At 36.5% G+C, this 20415-nt stretch overlaps 2 protein-coding genes across 15 annotated transcripts in view; one reads left to right on the top strand and one right to left on the bottom strand.

The window, feature by feature from the left end:
- The window catches only part of MED12L (mediator complex subunit 12L), a 346021-nt gene that overhangs the window by 42661 nt on the left and 282945 nt on the right, over positions 1 to 20415 (bottom strand). For all 14 annotated transcript variants that reach the window (XM_009446694.5, XM_016942161.4, XM_016942163.4 and 11 more), the window contains 12 exons: positions 18015 to 18214; positions 14576 to 14764; positions 13922 to 13996; positions 13618 to 13805; positions 12614 to 12775; positions 10565 to 10676; positions 8043 to 8132; positions 6898 to 7007; positions 6568 to 6703; positions 5597 to 5758; positions 2614 to 2976; positions 651 to 807 (listed from right to left, as the gene is read on the bottom strand). In XM_009446694.5, the coding sequence (XP_009444969.4) occupies positions 651 to 807; positions 2614 to 2976; positions 5597 to 5758; positions 6568 to 6703; positions 6898 to 7007; positions 8043 to 8132; positions 10565 to 10676; positions 12614 to 12775; positions 13618 to 13805; positions 13922 to 13996; positions 14576 to 14764; positions 18015 to 18214 (1944 nt within the window). The remainder of the gene's footprint in view (positions 1 to 650; positions 808 to 2613; positions 2977 to 5596; positions 5759 to 6567; positions 6704 to 6897; positions 7008 to 8042; positions 8133 to 10564; positions 10677 to 12613; positions 12776 to 13617; positions 13806 to 13921; positions 13997 to 14575; positions 14765 to 18014; positions 18215 to 20415) is intronic.
- P2RY12 (purinergic receptor P2Y12) overlaps positions 6006 to 20415 on the top strand; it is a 47487-nt gene continuing 33077 nt past the window's right edge. The window contains exon 1 of the mRNA XM_003310054.5: positions 6006 to 6094. The gene's annotated coding sequence lies outside the window, so the exon portion shown is untranslated. The remainder of the gene's footprint in view (positions 6095 to 20415) is intronic.

Below are 20415 nucleotides of genomic sequence, written 5' to 3'. Positions count from 1 at the left end.
GAAAAATTTAAAAAATTATTTGTTAAAATGGCACATCCTAACAATGCTGACAGATTTCAAATAATTTAAATATGCTAAAACATGCAATGCTTCATATAGAAAGAAAATTGAATTCATTTTTAATTAAGAGATGTTTTCATTTAGAAAATTTTCATTTGGGACGAGAAATCTACTTGGGCTCGAACCAAAGCAATACTAAAATCAGGAACATTTACTATGGTAATTTTCCTTGTTGTTATCTAAATCTTGCTGAACCAATTTTCTTAGCTGTCATGATAATTCAGAACAATAAAAGACACTGTGCAATATTGTGTAATCTTTTAAAATGCCAATAAGAATTATATCTGATAAAAATACACACATTTTATAACATAAAACCTTTATCAACTTTTATATCTTACAGCTTAGATTTTAATCACTAGCTAATTTCCTTTTAACACTAAATAAAAGTTCCAAAATCAGTACATAAACTCGTAATTTAACCTATTTTAGAAAACAAAAAACATTTCTGTGTGAAAGGAATTACAGAAATGTCAACTGAGCACTCAGTGGTTGAAATGTCCAAGTTTTGTGGAGGTTTCAGGTTAAAAGCAAAGAGAACCACAAGCTGTTTCTCATCTCTGAGTGATCTGTGCTTTCTCATCACATACCTGGAGTAAGAGATTGGTTCTGAAGGAAAAAGCCGGGCTGCTGGGGCTGGCCCACGAGGTTGTAACCCCACAAGGTGGACTGTGGATGGTGCATCATTTGGGAGGAGATAGGCGAGTAATTAGGAGGCACTCGGTATATGTTGCTCTGTGGATATTCCTTCAACATAAAGTTTTTTAAAAAGTTACTTAACTCCACATATCACATAGCTAATTAATGCAAATAACTTCAGTAAGCTATCTGAGGTACCTCCTATCCCAATGTACAAAGCTGTTTTTTATAAAGGAGAAGATGGAAGGAAGAGTGCTAATAAATCCCCTGGAAATATTCATTTGAGGTAAACTTTTCCTTGACTTAAGCAGTGCTTGGCTTGCAGTGGGCAGAGATGGAAAAGGATCTCTTCTGAATTCTATTTCAAAAGACTACAGGTGTGTCAGGAATACCAATACTGAACGACACTCATCACTGAAAAAGCACCTTCAGTTGCTAAGACTCATGATCATTTCATCTTAGAAGGCCTTTCCAATATCTTGGGTCTGGAGAATTACGCCAGAGAGCCCTACAGTGCTTCAGAACCACTCTTTGGCCAAGATGGTATTTCACTTGCAATTTTCCAGACATCATTCTAAAGAAGTAGACACTCCCCTCATCCCCCATGCTTCCTCTTCCTTATAGTAGCTGCAAAGCCTGTAAGGATCACACCTGAAGGTCTCAATTTCCCTACCTTCCCTCATCTAGTCTAGCCCTAGAGGATGGAAGAGAAACAAAATCTCATTTCCCTGCAATTTTACCGAAGAGTATATCTCATTGAAAAGAGGGAACTTCAGGAAGAATAGAGGAAGCGGGGACATGACCAGACTGACCTGGGGAGCAGGACTGGTTTCAGGGCTTTTTCATCAGAAAAGAACAAAAGCCCATCAACGTGGACTGACAAGCTGGAAACCCCAAATTTGAGGGAGTGTCAGTCTGGACCATTTTAAACTTCCCTTCAAGACAAAGGAATACTGGTAGGAAGACTGAATGAGAAGGGGGCACTGATGCTCAAGTGGCATCCTAAAGTGGTGGTGGTCATTTCTAAAATAGTATTAATCACCAAGCTATCAGCTAGGAAAAGATGTATTTTAGTTCTCACATAGGTAAACAATAACCAATCATGAATATCTGAATGAAATGGTGAATATTTCTTCCACTGTGCAGCAAGAATGCTGTGGAATTTCATTAAAAATGTCTCAAATCCTCTATCAAATATTTTCCAGGTTTTAATTTAATTTAAATAGAAAGACATTTTATGCATTACTTCTCAAGGCTTATAAAATTATTTCTAAATCACCATCAAATAGATTTCTGTTGTAATGAAAACATTATTATACGTGGTGAACACTAATAGAGAAACAAGAAGTAAAACTATTTTAAATTAGGCTTATTTTCATCTTTTATAAAGTCTGAAAACATGGTAAAGAAGGAAAATATATGAGAGTAAGATGGAATAGTAAAACATAAAATCTCAGGAACATCCTATTGGCTATGTTAACTCCAAGTTTTATCAAAGAAAAAGCAAATAGAGCTTTTTATGTTAATTTACTGAAGATATCAACCACTTAAAATACAATAAATATTTTAGACATATTAAAAATATGTGAGAGAATGGGATTGTATAGTTCTAAAAATTTCAAGTTTCAAACCGGAGGAAATTAGGAGGCACTGAAATATTAATTAAATATTACAATGGAAGCCTACAATTAAAATAAAATTATTAAAAGTGGAGGACGGAAAATCAAAAGCTTTAATCTTTTGTCTGTGACAAGTCATTGTGTGCCATTCAGTTAATGCAGAAACCTGTTAGGAGAACTGTCATAACAAAACTTAGCCTGCTCTTGGTAATGTTTCGAGGGATATGATTTGGGCACGAGTAAATCTCATACTAAATGCTAATAAGCCAAGGTTCTCCTTCCTTTCCCCACTTACATCAACTCTTGAGCTAGATTTCGTCTTGCGCTTCCTTCCTTTTGTTTTCTTTTCTTCATCTGTTGTGGTTTTTCCCTGATCTGACAGCTCAGCTGACTTCCTTTCTGGTTCCTGAGAAACTGGAGATGTGGGCTCTTCCTCTTCCTCCTCAGGAGGCAGGGGCAGTGGCTGGAGGTAGTAACTGCGGGGCTTGGGCATGGGGTGTGTGTGATACAGCAGGAGGTGATGCTGCTCCTCGTACTTGATCACTCTTCGGTCCACTCGGACTGTCCCAAACCAGGCCCAGGACAGAGGAGCTGGGTTCTTCTGACCCTCAAACAAGTCCCACGGGGACACCTTCTGCTTCGTAGAGACCTGGAGACCCTGTGGGAAAATAGCGCTCTAAGATAGCACACTCAGATCTTTTCCTTATTCATAGGCCAGGCTTGTATGGGACATGGAGTCAGAGAACACTTTGGCTGGCATGAGCCCTAGAGAACCCGAGAATATAGCAGAGAGGGTTACACAGCTACATCACCGGAGAGCAGTGGCTAGAATTCAGACCTTTGTAAGCCCGGTTCTACAGTTCTTTAACCACATGATGCTCTGTTTAGGCAACAGAGGCAGTCTAGCATATTTTATTGTTAATGTGTATTTCCTCTTTTTGCTAAAAAAATTCTAAAAATTTTTTGCTAAAAATTCTAACACTGCAGTTAATCTTACTAAATTATAACCAGTTCTAAATCTCTGTAATCTATTTATAATTTTGAAGATAATATCAAATTTAAGAGTCAAATTATAGTCAACCTCTAATTGGGTTAGTATTAACTTCAATCCAAATCTGTATGAACTTGGTTCAATATGGGGGCCCTGTACTTAATAAGCCATACTCTGAATATAATATTATTATTAGAGAATTAAATTGTAGCAGCAGGAATAAGTAAAGTCTTTCAACTCAAGCTTATATTTACTGACTCTAGAAAAAAAAAAAAAAGGTTACCCTGTTTTTATTCTTAACATTAATTGGTGACATCTCTTGGCACTTGCCTTAAAATGTCAATTTAAAAATATTTTTCCTTAAATGGCCCCCAAATAACTACTCATTCCCTAAGATATAAGTGTTACTGTTGTTATCTATACGCATTCTTTTATGAGTAGCTTCATCTAAAACCAAGGTTCAAGCCAGGCACAGTGGCTCGTGTCTGTAATCCCAACACTTGGCGAGGCTGAGGCGGGTGGATCACCTGAGGTAAGGACTTTGAGACCAGCCTGGCCAACATGGTGAAACCCCGTCTCTACTAAGAATACAAAAAAAGGCTAGGTGTGGTGGCTCACGCCTGTAATCCCAGCAATTTGGGAGGCTGAGGCAGGTGGATCACGAGGTCAGGAGTTCAAGACCAGCCTGGCCAAGATGGTGAAACTCCGTCTCCACTAAAAATACAAAAATTAGCCAGGCATGGTGGCAGGCACCTGTAATCCCAGCTACTCAGGAGGCTGAGGCAGAGAATTGCTTGAACCCGGGAGGTGGAGGTTGCAGTGAGCCGAGATCACGCCACTGCACTCCAGCCTGGGTGACGGAGCAAGACTCTGTCTTTAAAAAAAAAAAAAAAAACAAAGACAAAAACAAAAAAAAATTAGCTGGGCCTGGTGGTGCATGTCTGTAATCCTAGGTACTCAGGAGGCTGAGACAGGAGAATCGTTTGAACCCGAGAGACAGAGGTTGCAGTGAGCCAAGATCGCACTACTGCACTCCAGCCTGGGTGACAGAGCAAGATTCCGTCTCAAAAAATATAAATAAACAAATAAATAAGTAAAACAAAATAAAACCAAGGTTCAATTGCCACCTGTAAATCGACCGTTTCCTAACATTTGTCTTGAGATGAGAACTTTTTCCTTGGTGTAAAAACCACACATCCAAATGGATTCCAGATGTCTTACTACCAGGAGGTCCGCTGACACTGCAAACTCAAACTTGACCATGACTTTAGCTTTTTTTCTTTACACAAACTGGTATTAGATTCTCAGGCTACTCTAAATTCCCTGGTAAATCTGATTCTTTCATGTCTTCATATAAACTCTCCCTTTATTTGTACCACAATTTTCCCTATCTCCCAGCTAACTCTTAATCCTTCAAAATGACTCGTGTCAATTTTCCTGGGGACCCTATTCTATCCCCTAATACTCTCTCTGTACCATGTCACACAAATCTCATTACACTGTAATTGTCTGTCTACTTCCCCCTTGAGGGTAGGAATTCTGTCTTTCATCTTGGTGACTGTGGAATGTCGGTGGTTGCTTACTGTTCATTAAAAGAGTAACTGACCAATTTTCTCATATTTTAGAGAACCATCTTTAATATCTTATATAAAACAAATGTCCATTAAATACTGCTTGATAGGAATAGAGAATATCCTAACAATTAAAATAATTTTTATTTGAAATAGCTTACTACAAGAAGGTGTTTTTTTTTTTTTTTTCCCCAGAGATAGGGTCTCACTTTGTTGCCCAGGCTAGGGTGTAGTGGCTATTCACAGGCATGAGCCTAGCACATTGCAGCCTTAAACTCCTGGCTTCAAGCAATCCTCTTGCCTCAGCCTCCCAAGTAGCTGGAACTAAAGACATGTGCCACCATACTCAGCTTACAAGAAATTTTTCATTGATAAATATATTCTGCTTCTAAATCTGAAGTATAATCAGAACTTATTTATGCTATTTTTTTTTTTACACTAAGCTTTTACTTAGTTTTCTCTTGGTAGGTTTCCAAAAATTTACTTAAATTCAGGGAAACATTTTAAGTCCTTTAAACATATAAAACGTAGATCTTCAAAGATATGACCTCTTTATATGATAATGCCAATGACTAAGTACACTTAGAAGACAAGCATATGCCTTAAAAACATCAACAGCAAAATTGATATATTTTATATATCCTATGGTAAGACAAAAAAAAGTATTTCATCTTTTGTAAATAAATTTATATATAAGAAAAAACATTTACTCTTGCCTGTTTTTTATCTATAGAGTCAAATCCAGCAATTTTGTTTCCTTTTGTGTCAATCAAGGAACCCATAGGTTCACAAGTGATGACATCACATGTCTGTTTCGGCAAAGGTAGTAACTGTCGAACTTTGTCAATACTTTCTGATCGCTTGTCTCCTAGCTCTTTCTAAAGAAAAAAGAGAGAGAGAGAGTGAGAAGTGGGACAGAAATTACAATGAAGGCAAAAGTTAACCAGAAGGAAGTTCCCCTATGAAACATTTCCCTTTTTATAGCTTAGCGCATGTTCTTTAACCCTGAACATGTTCTACAAGGCAGTTCCAAATAGAGCAGTGAGTGTTTCATTTCTTCTATTTAAGTAGAAAATAGAACACATACAAAGGCACTGTTGTTACACAACAAACATCATAGTGCTGAAATGACAAAAATCCAGGGTAGTGATCACAATCAGAAGACAGGAGCTGCAGAACAGAACACTTTCTCATGTCCAGGGTCAGATTACAAGGTAACCATTGATTTATTTGATTGGTAACACATCAGATTTATTTGGTTTCTTTTTTGCACTGTTTTCTTACAATTTTTTTTTAAAGGAGTCTGTTAGTGGTCAGTCAAATGAATCGATTTATAAATTTCAATGCAGATGGCTATTTTTTCAATTACACGTGCCAGTCCAAGCATAGAGTTATCCTAAATCTATCTAATGTTAGTATTCTGGTTATATATTTAACAGTGGATTTCTAAAGTTCTTTAAAAAATTAAACATGTTTTATAATGTAATTGTTTTCAATAAAAAATAATCAAGGTTATGTGCATGTAACTTCTGGGTACTGATAAGGTTAGGTGAAACAAATAGCAAATAATCACATTAAATTAAGTTGAATACAATTAATAACATTTAATGAGTAATAAATTAAAATGCACTAGATAATAAATCCATAAACAACTTGAGCTCATAATATAGGCTGATCTCAAACTTACTTTCAGTTTCTTTACTAAATTCATGTATGCACGCTTGTTCTCTTCAGATCCCCCAGGGGATGCATTTGATAGGTCAGAGGCTAACGTTCCATTGATTAAAACACCCAGCATGTCAAGAACTGTTGTGAATAATTCACTAAGAAAGAAAATAATTATTTTCATCTTAAAGTGAAACTGAAATACACTTATTTAACTGAGTATTTTTATTCAAGGCACAGAATTTTTAATAGCATCCAAGTAAATAAGATGTGGCAGAAATCGTCATCAGTATATCAAAGCTTATACCATGCATACATGTAGCAAAATCAATGTGAAATGATAAAAACATACTTGTTAGTGTGCATGTCAACAGTTCCTGAAGTAATGATCTGAAGGAGTAGCAGGGCCCAGTCGGTAGTCCACTGGGTGCTCCTCTGCACTGTGTCAAACATTCCTCCTACCTAGCAGACAAAATACAGTAAAATATTTGCATTCTGTAAAACAGAAAGAACACCCCATTGCTTTATGTTATCAAATTTTGATTGTTTTTTATTTTAAAAAACAAGGGATGCTCTAGTTTATAGATAACCTTATCTTTTCTCTCACTTACCTACATGTTTATCACTATTTTTAGTTCTTTCAGTACAGTTCAGTCATTCAAAAATTAAATAAAATGAAGAAGGGACATGAGTATCTGAATGTGGGCACCAATAAACTTAGCTTTCTTTTGTTCCAAATCTTTTATGATGTCCAGTTTTATGAAGCAATTATAGTTGAATTAAACCTGAATAATGTCAAAGTCATGTAATCCAATTATCTGCATCTTTGTGTTTGCTGTACAATTACTATTGAATCTAAGCCTGCTATCATAATACCATATGGAAACATCCACTATCACAGCAGTGGTGGGCAGGAGGCTTGGCCTGCACACCTACCAGTTCACGTGTTGGGACAAGGTTAGAAACAACTGCAAAAGTATCAGGCAGGCCATCCTCCAGAGGGGCCTGCACTTGGGCCTGCCTGATGGGAAAAGAAAACTCAAGGAATGCACAACATGTGAGACATTTTAAATTTCTATAAAACTTCTCTGTGGGATTTGTCTTTATAATCAATTTGATGGAAAGTTGGACAAAACTTTGAGTTAAAAGACTTTTTAAATGGTTTTAAGTAAGTATAGTAGAAGCTAACACTTATAACAGTCTTCTCAGATTTATTCTTAGCACAAACTGAAGAGAAGGAGAGATTCACTAGGGTAGAGGTAGAGAAGGCAAATCAATGCTTAAAATACCTAGGACTGTCTAGATGTCTGACCAGACAGGAAGGAAAGCAGCAAGGGAAACAGAAGGCTTTAGAAACAGGGAAGTAATTACAGAGAGCAAAGAGTGGAAGGCCTCACCTTGTAATGCAGACTTTGCACTTAGGAGAAGTGGAAAGCTGGAGGTATTTTCACATGTAAATATGTTTAATGGAGGGAAAATACTAGAAATGTCACTTACCAAATTTAGGCGGAGTTGCAATGCTTCGTGCATCATCTGCCGCGCTTTTATGTCATCTTGGTATCGTTCTTCTCTCCAGTTACTTAAAATCTAAGATCCGGAAAAAAAAAATCTTTTTCTCCCCATTAAAGTTTAATTTTTCTCTCATTTAAAGATAAATTGAGCTTTATACTGATAGCAAAAAACCACTTCTTATCTTTAACAAATTAACAAACAAAGCTAAATAAAATTTTAGCTTTCTTCTTCCTCCATGCAGACAGAAATCTGGCTATTTATTTGTGCATTTGCCTTTCTAGGTGGAGGAAGAAAATCTTATATAATTATATAGCTAGCCTATGATTAAGTCTGGGAAAATGCTTGAGAGGGCCATCAAATTAAGCATTAATAAAAACTTTTAAAATACATTACCTCATTGGTCTTACGAAGAAAAACACTGGAGAGAGAGAATTACATTTTGCCTCAGTCCTGTTATATTTCTAGGGACTTGCTGAACCCTAGCAAATGTATTATTTTGATGTTTTATAGAAGAGAAGGTCTGCTATCTTATGTATGTGTCTTCCTTGATAAAGAGAACGCACGGTACTTTGAAAAATATGGCATTGCAGACATCAGCCAAGTGGCTTTATCAGTTTATAAAGTGGGCTGCTTCTTCACTTCCTCACTGACTCATACTAATGCTGGAAAAGGAAAAATTTGCTTAGGAAAGGGTGCCACAAGTGGGCAACACCCTAAAATCAGATGAGATGAGCAAAAATAAAGTGCAATTCAAAACAAAAACAAAAAACCACTAACAAAAACCCTACCATGCTCTGAAATATGGTCATTAATGAGAGTCATCTTAAAAAAGTTCAAATGAGTCACATGCAGAAGTACTCCATCCCAACAGATGACCTGTAAGTACCCTGCATGGTGAGCGGAAAGCACTTCCCAAATCTCATCAAAAGAAATGAACCCCTCCCTAAGGCTGGCTTAAGGGGGCAAGGCAGTTAACTAAACAACAAGCTCTCATGGAGCTCAAATAATAGTAGTGGGACAAATAAAACTAAGTGTAACAAGTGGTTTGAGGCATGGCAACGGCATACAGAATGGCTGTGGTCCTATTTTTAGAGGTGATCAAAGGCCTCCCGAAGTAGGTAACATCTTAACAGAGAACTGAATGAAGGGAGCAGGCCATGCTAATCTCTGGAAGGGAATCTTTCCACCTAAAGGGAAGAAAAGATGCACAGGCACTGAAATGAGAATTTGCTCAGCAAGTTCAAGAACAGTAACATGGCCAGTGCAACAACAGTGGAGGAAAGAGGGCCATGAATGGTAGGAGACAACGTAGGAGAGAGAGCCAGTGTCAAATCATGTCTGGCCTTATCAGCCTGAATTTTTTATACTAGGTATACTGAGGTAATATGTGACATATTTAAAAAGGTTCACTATGATTGCTATATCTAGATCTCTCCTACCCAAAAGGTGAGAAATGACAAGAGGATCAAATAAGATTAAGTGTCCTTGTCCATGTCCATCTAGTACCATTCGAGGGAAAGACATGGTGTCATAGAAACACAATGTCACAAGGGGTCAATTAGGCTCTGTATCAGGATAAAACACCTCATAAGACCAATCTATCCACTTTGCTTAATTCCATGCTCTCCAATTTCTATTGTGAATGCTCAGTTTCCTTATAGTATATAGATGCAAGAGCCTCAAACAGTGACCAGGAGAACTGTGTTTGGTGAAAAGGCAATGTCCAAATTATTTCTAAATAAACCAACATGCCTTCTGATTTATTTCTTGTGTACTTGGTTGGCATCAATACAACTGAGTTTCTGAACCTACAGATTTCAAGCTGAAAGTGTGCCTGATAATGTGGCATCCAAGCTTGAGGAGCTGGACTCACTGCCATGCCTACTGCAGCATAGATTGCTCCAGGTCCTCTCCTATGAGGCAGAGTTAGGAGACGGGCAGATACTTCAAAGTTATATGCAATATATAAAATTTTACTTTTATAGGCAGTACACATTTATTGTACATATCATTAATATAAAGTTGTTAATCTTGTGGTGTCTAGAATGCCAGGTAGAAGAATAAGGCATGGATTGTTTCTCAGCATCTACTCAAAACATTTTGTAACCTTACTAGTTGTTTTTTTTTTTTTTTTGAGACAGAGTTTCACTATCGTTTCCCAGGCTGGTGTGCAATGGCGTGATCTCAGCTCACTGCAGCCTCTGCCTCCCAGGTTCAAGCAATTCTCCTGCCTCAGCCTCCCGAGTAGCTGGGATCATAGGCGCACGCCATCATGCCCAGCTAATTTTTGTATTTTTAGTAGAGACGGGGTTTCACCATGTTGGCCAAGCTGGTCTCGAACTCCTGGCCTCAGGTGATCCACCAGCCTCAGCCTCCCAAAGTCCTGGGATTACAGGCATGAGCCACCGCACCTGGCCCTTATTAATTTAATCTCAGTATTTGAAAGGCAAATAAATGAATGCCATTAGAAAGATATTTGCCTGTCTTAATATTATACTATACTTTACCTGGTTAACTTGATTCTGGAGAGATGTTAGGAGACCTTCCCTTTGTTCATCTTGTCCCTTAAGGCAGGTAAGTACCAGTGAGAGGAAGGGTTGTTGACTCAAAAGAGACATACTACAAAGGAAGTAATAATAACAACAGATCTAGTTAGAAATAATGCATTACTTCCTCTGGCAACATTCATTTCTTTGCCTCACTATTAGATAAATAAGAGAGGTGGTAAATAGCCAAAGACTGCTTGAAAATTTAAATCATACCTCTACTTATAAAATTAAAAGCCACTGTAATGCTTCTAAATCACTTCGTATGCTCTAATTGCCCTCGAAGCCATTCTCAAACTAGCATCAATCCATAATGTATGTGAGCATGCCGGGCAGTGAGGGTAGAAGACAGTGAATTCATCTTCTACATCAATATGCAGAATTTTAAAATATACATCAGAAAGAATATCAATTTATACACAGGATAAAATTAAAAATTTTTAAAGTTCTCATATAAAACTCTTGTTTTAGAGTCTGGGAAAACAGGCCTATATGTCTGTTGAGCTTGTTTTGGGGTTTGATTTTGTTTTTCAGCACATTTCCCAAGACCAAAAAGCAGGGTGTTAGTAGAGCTAATTTAGCAGCCAGGGCTGAGGACTCCAAAAACAGTGTACTTGCTGGCGACCCCTAGTGTGCAGCTCCAACACAGCCCACAGGCTTCAACATAGCCCGCAGCATCCACTGGTAGAGGGGTGTCAAGGCATTTGGTTAAAAATTCTGTTTTAAATTGGCATTTTAACAAAATGTCTTCAATTAGAGAATAATCAACAAATCATATTGACAAACAAAGCGCCATGTTGGAAAGAAAAATTTCTTAAAATGAGACCCAGGCCAAAATATTTCAATCAGCATTATTCTCCATGGGCAGAATAAAGAGCCCCTGACGTGGGAAGAGCGATCTTTCAAGTCTCTTCAATACCATCTGTCCTGCCTATGGGAAGTTAGGCAATGCACATACACTCACCTATCAGCAAATATGATTTGAAAATTAGAATTATGCCTCCTTGTTGGTTAATTAATCCTGGCCAACATGGTAAAACAACCAGATGTAAAACAAATACAGTACATACAATGCTGGGTCTCTACCAAAATGTACTGTAGTTAAGAGCACAAGCTCAGAAGCCAGACCTCCTGGATTTAAACCCAGGCTTTATGTCCTTCACTGTGTGTCCTGGAGCAACTCATGTAACCTTTAAGTGCCTGTTTCAACATGATATAAAGAAGATAATGAGAGTACCTACCACATGATTGCTATAAGAATTTTAAAAGCTCATGTACATAATGAGTTTTAGAGAGGAGTTGCCATTTTGTAAGCAGTCAATAAATGGTGGCTACTATAGTATTATTCATTAGTGGACAAGAAATCTATGTGCTTAAAATATTTTTTTTAATGGAAGAAATCATCAATTTTTTTCCTTTACTCCTAGGTTTCCTGGCATTTTCACATTAGGGTGAGGTTTCTTTCTTTCTCAGTAACACGGTTTTCAAATATAATTACTTGAAACCTTTTCTTGGGCATAAAATAAATTAAGAAAACATAAGTTGTGGTGGCCTAGGAGTCTTAATGTCTAGTCTAGAACAGGAGCCCTAAATGTTAAAAATATGAGCAACTAGTTCAGACACCAACATGCCAGAATTATACATTATATTTATTTTAAACATAAATATCTAAATAATAAAAAAAATAGAAATAATTAAAAATAAAATACAGGGATCAGGTAGCTATCCAGATCTGATTCAGTTGGTCTAAAGCGGGTCTCGGAAATCACTGTTTTTAACAGTTCAGCAGTGATTTGGATATAAAGGCAGAATTGAGAACTAATGTATTAAGGATTATAACCTGAAATTTTTTAGGAATAAGACAGCCTTGCCTAATAGAATATTCCCAGTTCCATTTAAAAACTAAATTTCAGTGGACTGTGGGTACAGTGACCACACAGGTTTACAGGAAGTGAGACTTTCTCAATTATTCTTTAAACTCTCACACAGACGCCCATCTTCCAGCCACACCTTTTCTGTTTCTGTCTGTCCCTTTCCTTTTTGGAAGAAGAACCCAAGTGCTGTCCCTTCTCCAGCTCTTCCCCAGCGGCTTTCAGCACTCTTCCTTGCACAGAAGTTGGCAACCTGGCGATGAGGGGGGCCACCAACCATACACCCCTGCGTTCGGAGGAGCTAAAATCAGAAACAGGTGTTACACCAGAGAAAGCATCCTTTCCCCTGCTCTCACAGTTATAACAGAAACTCCAAAGCGAAACTTTGATGTATGAGACACACAGACTGTTCTAAAATTTCCCTTTTATTTTTGTATTATCTTTCCTTTTTCCGAACACTAGACATTTGCATGAGCTTTCCACCTAAGCTTACAGAAAGCAATAAAACATGCAGTTCTGGAAGGATATTGTAACTAAACTGATTTTAATGTTTTCCGATGACCCCCTCTCTCTGATTAAAAACAATCATTTTGTCCAACAAATAATATACTTTTCTGTCACAGTTACAATATGAAATATTATATGTAAGCATACTAATAGCTAATTTTTAAGGTTTAAAATTCGCTAGTTATACTTTATACCAAAATGATGAAATACAAATCAATCTACCTTTCATGATTAAATAATTACTTTAAGATTTTATATGCCTACTGGTTCTAATTCTGCACAAAAATTACCAGGATATATTTGTGCAAAATAATAAATTAATAAAAATGGTGGAAAAAGCGTTTCCCATATAATGAATACCACGTAACACAGTAGACTAAGGGACACTGAAAGCATGAACCAAACCTGAGTTCACCTGCAGTTTCAAGGTGTTTAAGCCTACTCAATCAAATATTCCGAAGCTATCATTCACCCCAGCTTTACTCATTAACTTATTAAAATAATAATACTCGCCACTTACAAGTAACTATGTTCTTCACATTCCTGTGACTTAAAGAAAAATCACTGTACTACACAAAATTTACCGTTACTTGTGAAAAATTCATGATAGTTCAATAAAACAACAGACAAAAATACCTTAGGAATGTCTTTATTCCATTCTGTCTCGTGCTACTTGTATCAGCACTTCCAATACTGTTTGGGTTGAAGAGGCTCATGCCAGAATTAGAAGAATTATTTAGGTCTGCAGACTGCTGGAATACCTCTATTGTTGCCTTTGCAATATTGTCCAGTAAGTTGTTCATTTCGGCCACAGAACCAGAGCCCTAGAGTTAGATATAAGAATACTGGCACATATGTGTATTCCTTTATCCTCAAACATCAACGTGTTTTTGCTTTTTATAAAAATTCATACAGAGATAAGCTTTCAATATAAACTCACAGGGTCCTTCAAGCACTGTTTGATCATTAGCTGGAGTTCTAACCAGGATTGCCTCAGTGTCCACTGCTCAAGATTCTGGGAAAAATGGAAAGAATTAAAACATTATGGGTATCAAATGTGTTAAAATACAGTAATTCCTTACAGTACTCCTTCTCTCAAGAAAGAGCAGAATAATCATACACAATGAAATAATTTATATGAGTCAAAAGGTTCCCAATCTGGCTGCATATATATTCAGTAGCGATACAAACCAATAAACAGAAACATTTATTAATTAGTTAATACTGTGCCTGACTCAGCTATGCACTGAAACTAAATAAGCATTTCTCCTTTCAAAATCTATTTGACCAATCCCATTCCAAAATGATTTCAATATTTCTTTAATAATATATTTAACATAGCCCCTCTCTGAAGCATATTTCTCATGTAAATACAATACTGATTTAAAATATCAATATTTGTTTGATGATCATATACAATTTGCAGCATGTACATCCACCCAAAAATAAAGTATGTCAATTCCACAGAAAATGTGTGGGAATAAAAATCAGAATTGAAATCACAAATTAGAGACAAAAAAAGAGAGGAAGTAACTCTTTTTATTATTACAAAGAATTTATCAAATGACAGAAACACAATCTGTATACGACTGACCTGAAGAATACGCTTAATGTGCTGTCTTTGCAGGTTGTCCCCCTCGGTACATTCTTTAATGCCATGAGGATAACAGATAAGCTGCAGTAATTTCTGTGCTTGCATATTTGAAAGCACAGGGTCCAATATAAGTTCTTTGTCTGTACATAATCTTTCAGGTTCTTTTAAGCAATGCTCTCCTACCCATTCCTATAAATAATATGGCAATTAGATTGACAGGCACTGGCTTTTGGTATATATATATATGCAATATGTACTAAATCCACAGTGCATAATTGAATAGAAAACTGACAGGAATTTTCCAATTTAAAAAATTACATTAAAAAGTAGGTAGAAAAATTTTAAAAAACAAAATTTCTAGCATTTTGACTTCTAAAAAATACAAAGTAGAACTTGCTTAAAAACATTTTTTAATGGGAAAAAAAGACAATAAAGAGAATATTAGTATGTTTTTAACTGGAAAGTAAGGTCTTGCTCTAGGCACTATTTTGTGTCAGTTTTTTCTAACTTGCTATATAATGATTCTATCAGATATACGTTCTTCATAATTTTTATGGAATACATTGTACTATCTCACTGACTAGATACAACATAGTATAACAAATATTTAGAAAACGATCTTCCTTTTTGATACTATTATGAATAATGTTATCATTATAAATGAGTATTAGTGCACATCTCTTTTTTATACAATAATTTTCTCAGGGTAATTTCATAGAAGTGCAATTGCTGGGTCCAGTGTGAGTGGGGGGCTATAGATGCATGGGGTTAATGACCCTCTGAAGAGTTTCTACCAATTTAAACTCCTATTGCCTTTTCTTTACCATTTTTTTCAAAGGCAAATTATTATACTAAATAAAGTAAGAAATCATCAACAATAACAGAGCCCAATTTGAACCCAGATCTATTTCGGGTGAAGTCTGTTTTTTAACCACCATACCAGTGGCTCAATGCTGGTTGTCCACTAAAATTATCTGGGATCTTTATAAAATTCCATGCCCAGGGCCCACATCAGACTAATTAAGTCAAACTCAGGTGGTGGCACCCAAATATCAGTAATTTTTTAGGCATCCAAATTGTTTTAAATGCCCCAGCTGATTCCAATATGCACTCACAGTTGGGAACCAACACACAATTGCCTCTCAATACTTATATGACTATGTAGCTATCTTTTACCATAGTTATAACATGCCTGTAAAAATACAAAAACATGACCCAGTCGGTATGACATCTATAGCAAAGTACAAAATAATATATAAGGTATGTCACTTTTTTTTTATAAGAGAACTTTTAAAACAAATATATGGGAGGGAGAATAAACCAAAAAATAATAAAACTGGATCATCTGGTAAGAGGGATATGGGAGGGAGATACATCTCTGAGTACACTTTTTTGTATAGTTTCACTTTTGAAAGTAAGCTATTCTATAGCCAGAACTGGGGGCAAGAAAGGAATTTAAATAATGCAAAACCAAATGAACCTAGTTCTATTTCAGATAAAGAATACACTCATAGGGATGGGAAACGTTCAAATAATTTTTGAACACAATATTTTAAACCCTTAGAGAAAATGGAATTGCAAACAAATCTTCAACTCCTTTTAGGTAGGTTTGTTCTTCCTAGTGGTATGTGTGTAACATTTCTTTCTTTCTTTCTTTCTTTCTTTCTTTGAGACAGAGTCTTGCTCTCTTACCAGGGCTGGAGTGCAGTGGCGCAATCTCGGCTCACTGCAACCTCCGCCTCCCAGTTTCAAGCAATTCTCATGCCTCAGCCTCCCAAGTAGCTGGGATGACAGGCATGTGCCACCACACCTGGCTAATTTTTGTATTTTTAGTAGAGATGGGGTTTCACCATGTTGGCCAGGCTGGTCTCAAACTCCTGGCCTAAGTGATCCACCTGCCTCAGCCTCTCAAAGTGCTGGGATTACAGGCTTGAGCCGCTGCACCCTAGCCTAGTGTACATTTTTGATACTGTATTTTAATTAATCATTTTTTGACAAAGCGCTGATAGCACATTTAACATGCCCGGCCATGCGTAACATTTTAAAACTATTTCAGATGTATCATAGAATTAAACAAACAAGTAAATTGACGTTTTTGGGAATCAGCATTCTTACTAGGGAAGAAGGTGATACTAATATGAATTAGGGGAAAACACAGAACAACTTTGTGGGGTTGGATTGGAATTGAAGGTATCAGTAGGACCTCATAAATACATATATTTACATATATTTAAGTGTATGGATATATTTTTCTTCCTAGCTTTGTCTGCAGACAGGTCGTAGAATTAATGATACTCCATAACCATGAGCATACATAATACCCAGATCTTAGTTTCTAAGTAACATTCTCTGCTAAATAGAACCAAGGGCTCCTTGGAGGAATAGTTGATTCCAGGCCTGGGGCAGAGAAAGTACAACATGGGCCAGAAACTATGAAAATACCAACTATTTTTAAAATGTCAAATGATGTGATAGACAGGATGAATAGATTCCTGCTGCACAAATCTGGGACAGTCTGAATATGAAAATAACTAAGTACAGTATATTATAACCCATATGGATAATAAATAAACAGGGGAGAGGAGGGCAGGCTCTTCCTTAAAACAGGACACAAACTGATATTATGAAGGGAGAGGAGAAGTTGGGGAAAAAAAAAACCCACCATTTTGCAATCATCATAGTAAAGACTAGACTGGGCAAGAATGAAAATGAATGCTTATGAGGGGTGGGGGAGTTAAACAAGGAGAAGAAAATTTGCACTGTCTCAAAGTATCTCCTCAAAGATTGCTTACTGCAAGGGGAAAATTAGTAACTATACAGTGGGGAAATCTTGAAACTATACAATGGAAACATCTTAATCAAAATTAACATCACCCTTGAGGTGCAAATGGACATCACATGCCTTCAGACATGATTACCTGAAAGAACTCAAGATTATTTCTGTAGTATCTTGGCCAGGGATGCATAATCTGAAGCTAATCTACAGGAAATCTCAGACAAATCCAACAATATTGGGACAATTAACAAAATCGAACTGTGGCCTATAGATGAGAAAAAATTACTGTACCAAAAGCTAAATTTTCTGATGTTTAATAGCTATATTTTGGTTACGTTACAAAATAATGCAATATTCAAAAGAATAAAATATACAATCTACTCTTAAATGATTCAGAAAAAATAGGTATATGCACCCACATCTCCACATACAAATTACAAAGCACATGTAGCAAAATGTAAAAATTAGTAAATCTGTGTAAAGGATAGACATGAGTTTTTTAAAAATAATTCTTGCAACTTTTCAGCAAACTTAAAATTATTTCAAAATAAAGTGAGCAAGAAAAAAAGGCCCACCTATGCACAAGTTTCCTATAAGTGTAAGTAGCTCTCTCCAAAAGAAGAGTTACGTACTCAAAGTAAAAGGCAAATTAAATTAGAATACCTGTTGACAGATAGTCCTCAGTACATATCTAGCGTATTCTCTTAAATTGGCAGTTTCTATGGAAATGCTTTTCCCACAGGATTTTGGATTTTGTGAGGCAGTCCAGATATCATCAGCATTCCCATCACATCGCAAACCTCTCATGGTGAAGTCATCATTCTTTAAAGAGCTGACACTGTTATTGCCAATTTTGGCATCTCCTAAGTAATAGAATCACAAAAGCAAAATCACAGAAGTTCAAAATATTGCCAAATAATTGAGAAGCAAATGAGGATAGCATTCAGGGATTTAAAATATGTGAACAGTATTATTATTGAATAGCCAGTTGTTCAGGAATAGAGAGAATGGATCAAGAGCATAAATGCATGAACCCAGAGAAGTTTCTATCAGAAATGGAGAAAAAGCAAGTTCAAGACTCGGTCCTTATTTTGTTTGTATAATTATAGTTTCACCAAACTTGGAAAGGCCATTATGAATCACACTAAGTAATCACAGAACATTGGTTTCACCAATATTTCAAGCATGAATGTATTCAAATTCATTTGACTTATAGACAAGGAAAAAATGGGTTACTCACCCTTCTAGATGTCCCTTTTCCATTTCTTCTCTTACAATGACTTATTTTCTATCCATAGGTCAAGAGAAAAGTTTTGCCTTAGCCCACCTTACTATCAACTTCTTGACAAGAGAGATTTATTTCCCTGGGAATGGAAAAGGGCAATGCATACTAAGGAAGCCCTGAAAAGTAGGGCATTCATTGAATAACCCCTGTTTTTTTTACCTTCCTGTCTGTAACATACAAATTAGAAAACCTTACCTGATAAATCTTTAGTATACTTAGTGAAATGAAGCTAAGGAAAGTGTTTTCTTCATAACAAAGTTCTGGGAAAGAAACTAAACGAATGTCTGAATAGCTAGAAATAAGAAATCTCTAGCCATGAGAGACAAATAACTATCATATTTTAAAAGTGAGAGAGTAATAAAAATTCAAAATAAGGATTGCCAAATGACAGCACAGCCTTCAAACTTCTGCCTTTTACTCACAGGATCATAGGCCTTGACAAGAAAATTTCCTGGAACCAACAAATGCTTTTACAGTAGGCCTTCACTGCTTGCAGCAAGTGGGCAAAACAATGCCCAAGTTAATGGAAAAAGCCTTTTAAAACCCACAAGTCAACCAAGAAAAAGTTTTGACTTTGCTGAAAAAATGGCTTAATGAGTATTTACTAACAAAATCTTAAGCAGAGGAGAGGAATAAATAATGTATTTCAATTTATCAATATATAATCATATGTTTCTCATTAAAATACAAACACAAAGAGTACCAACTTCACTTTACCCACAGGATTTCATTTAATAGATCACTTCAGGAGCTGAAAGAAAAGACTAAATTCTACAAGTACCAAAATGTAGTATGCTTTCACTACTGTTAGGTGATGTAAACAACTACCTCTATACCTTGAGTTACATTGTAGAAATTAAAAACCAAATTTGATATAACGGTCCCATCTCCCTAACTCAAAATATATGCTGGTGGATAGGAATTGAGAGTTGGTTAGGGCATGGTAGGGTGGATAAATTAGAGCTTCTGCAAATAAGAAAAGAGAAGAAAGGAAAAGAAAAGAAAGAGAAAAAACAGTACCTGCTAGCCCCATACTAGGAGATCCTCATTTAGTTTAGATGTTAGGACAACAGAGAAGGTATGAGAGTCTGTGCCAGGCCTTCTGCAATTGCATTGACAATAGAATACATTTGAGCGTTCAGTGCCCACCTGGCTCAAAGCTCTGCTGACGTTAAACTGACCTGATCCTGACTTCTTAGACCCAGGGAATCTTCCAAATTATGTGGATGAAGAGGTGGGCAAATTCTACTTGAAATTAGACTAATCCTACAAATCATGGGGCCAGTGTCTAGAAGGTACTCATCTTGGTTTCTGCCATTAGCATATTTGTCATTTATAGATTCACACTTCCAACATAATTTTATGGAAAACTGATTCTTTGCTAGTTTCTCTGATGAGCACTAGAAATACCACAGGTAAAAAAGCCAGTCCCTATCTCTATGGTCCCTACATTTATTTATTAAGTAGAACCGACCAACTGACCTTCCCTTCAAATATGATCACAGTAGGGAAATTTTACTCACTGAAATGAGCACTTAATGTTGGCTGTATAAATCTATAAGTGCCTACACTCAGAGGAGGCTGTGGTCCTTGACGTGGCTCTACCTTCCCTTTTTACTACAAAATTCACAGGCCCGTGTGTGTATCCTTTCTTAAGGTGAAGTTTTAATAGCTTGTTTTATGAAAATTCTGTTATCCTTCCTCATCATCATCAAATAACATTTCCCAAGCAGAGCAAGATTATAGCCCAAAACATGTTATTTAGGACTCATCTAAAGC

The sequence above is a fragment of the Pan troglodytes genome, chromosome 2 (genome assembly GCF_028858775.2).
Source record: "Pan troglodytes isolate AG18354 chromosome 2, NHGRI_mPanTro3-v2.0_pri, whole genome shotgun sequence".
NCBI lineage: Eukaryota > Metazoa > Chordata > Mammalia > Primates > Hominidae > Pan > Pan troglodytes.
The sequence above is the reverse complement of the archived record's forward strand: the minus strand, read 5'-3'. Positions and strand labels throughout refer to the sequence as shown.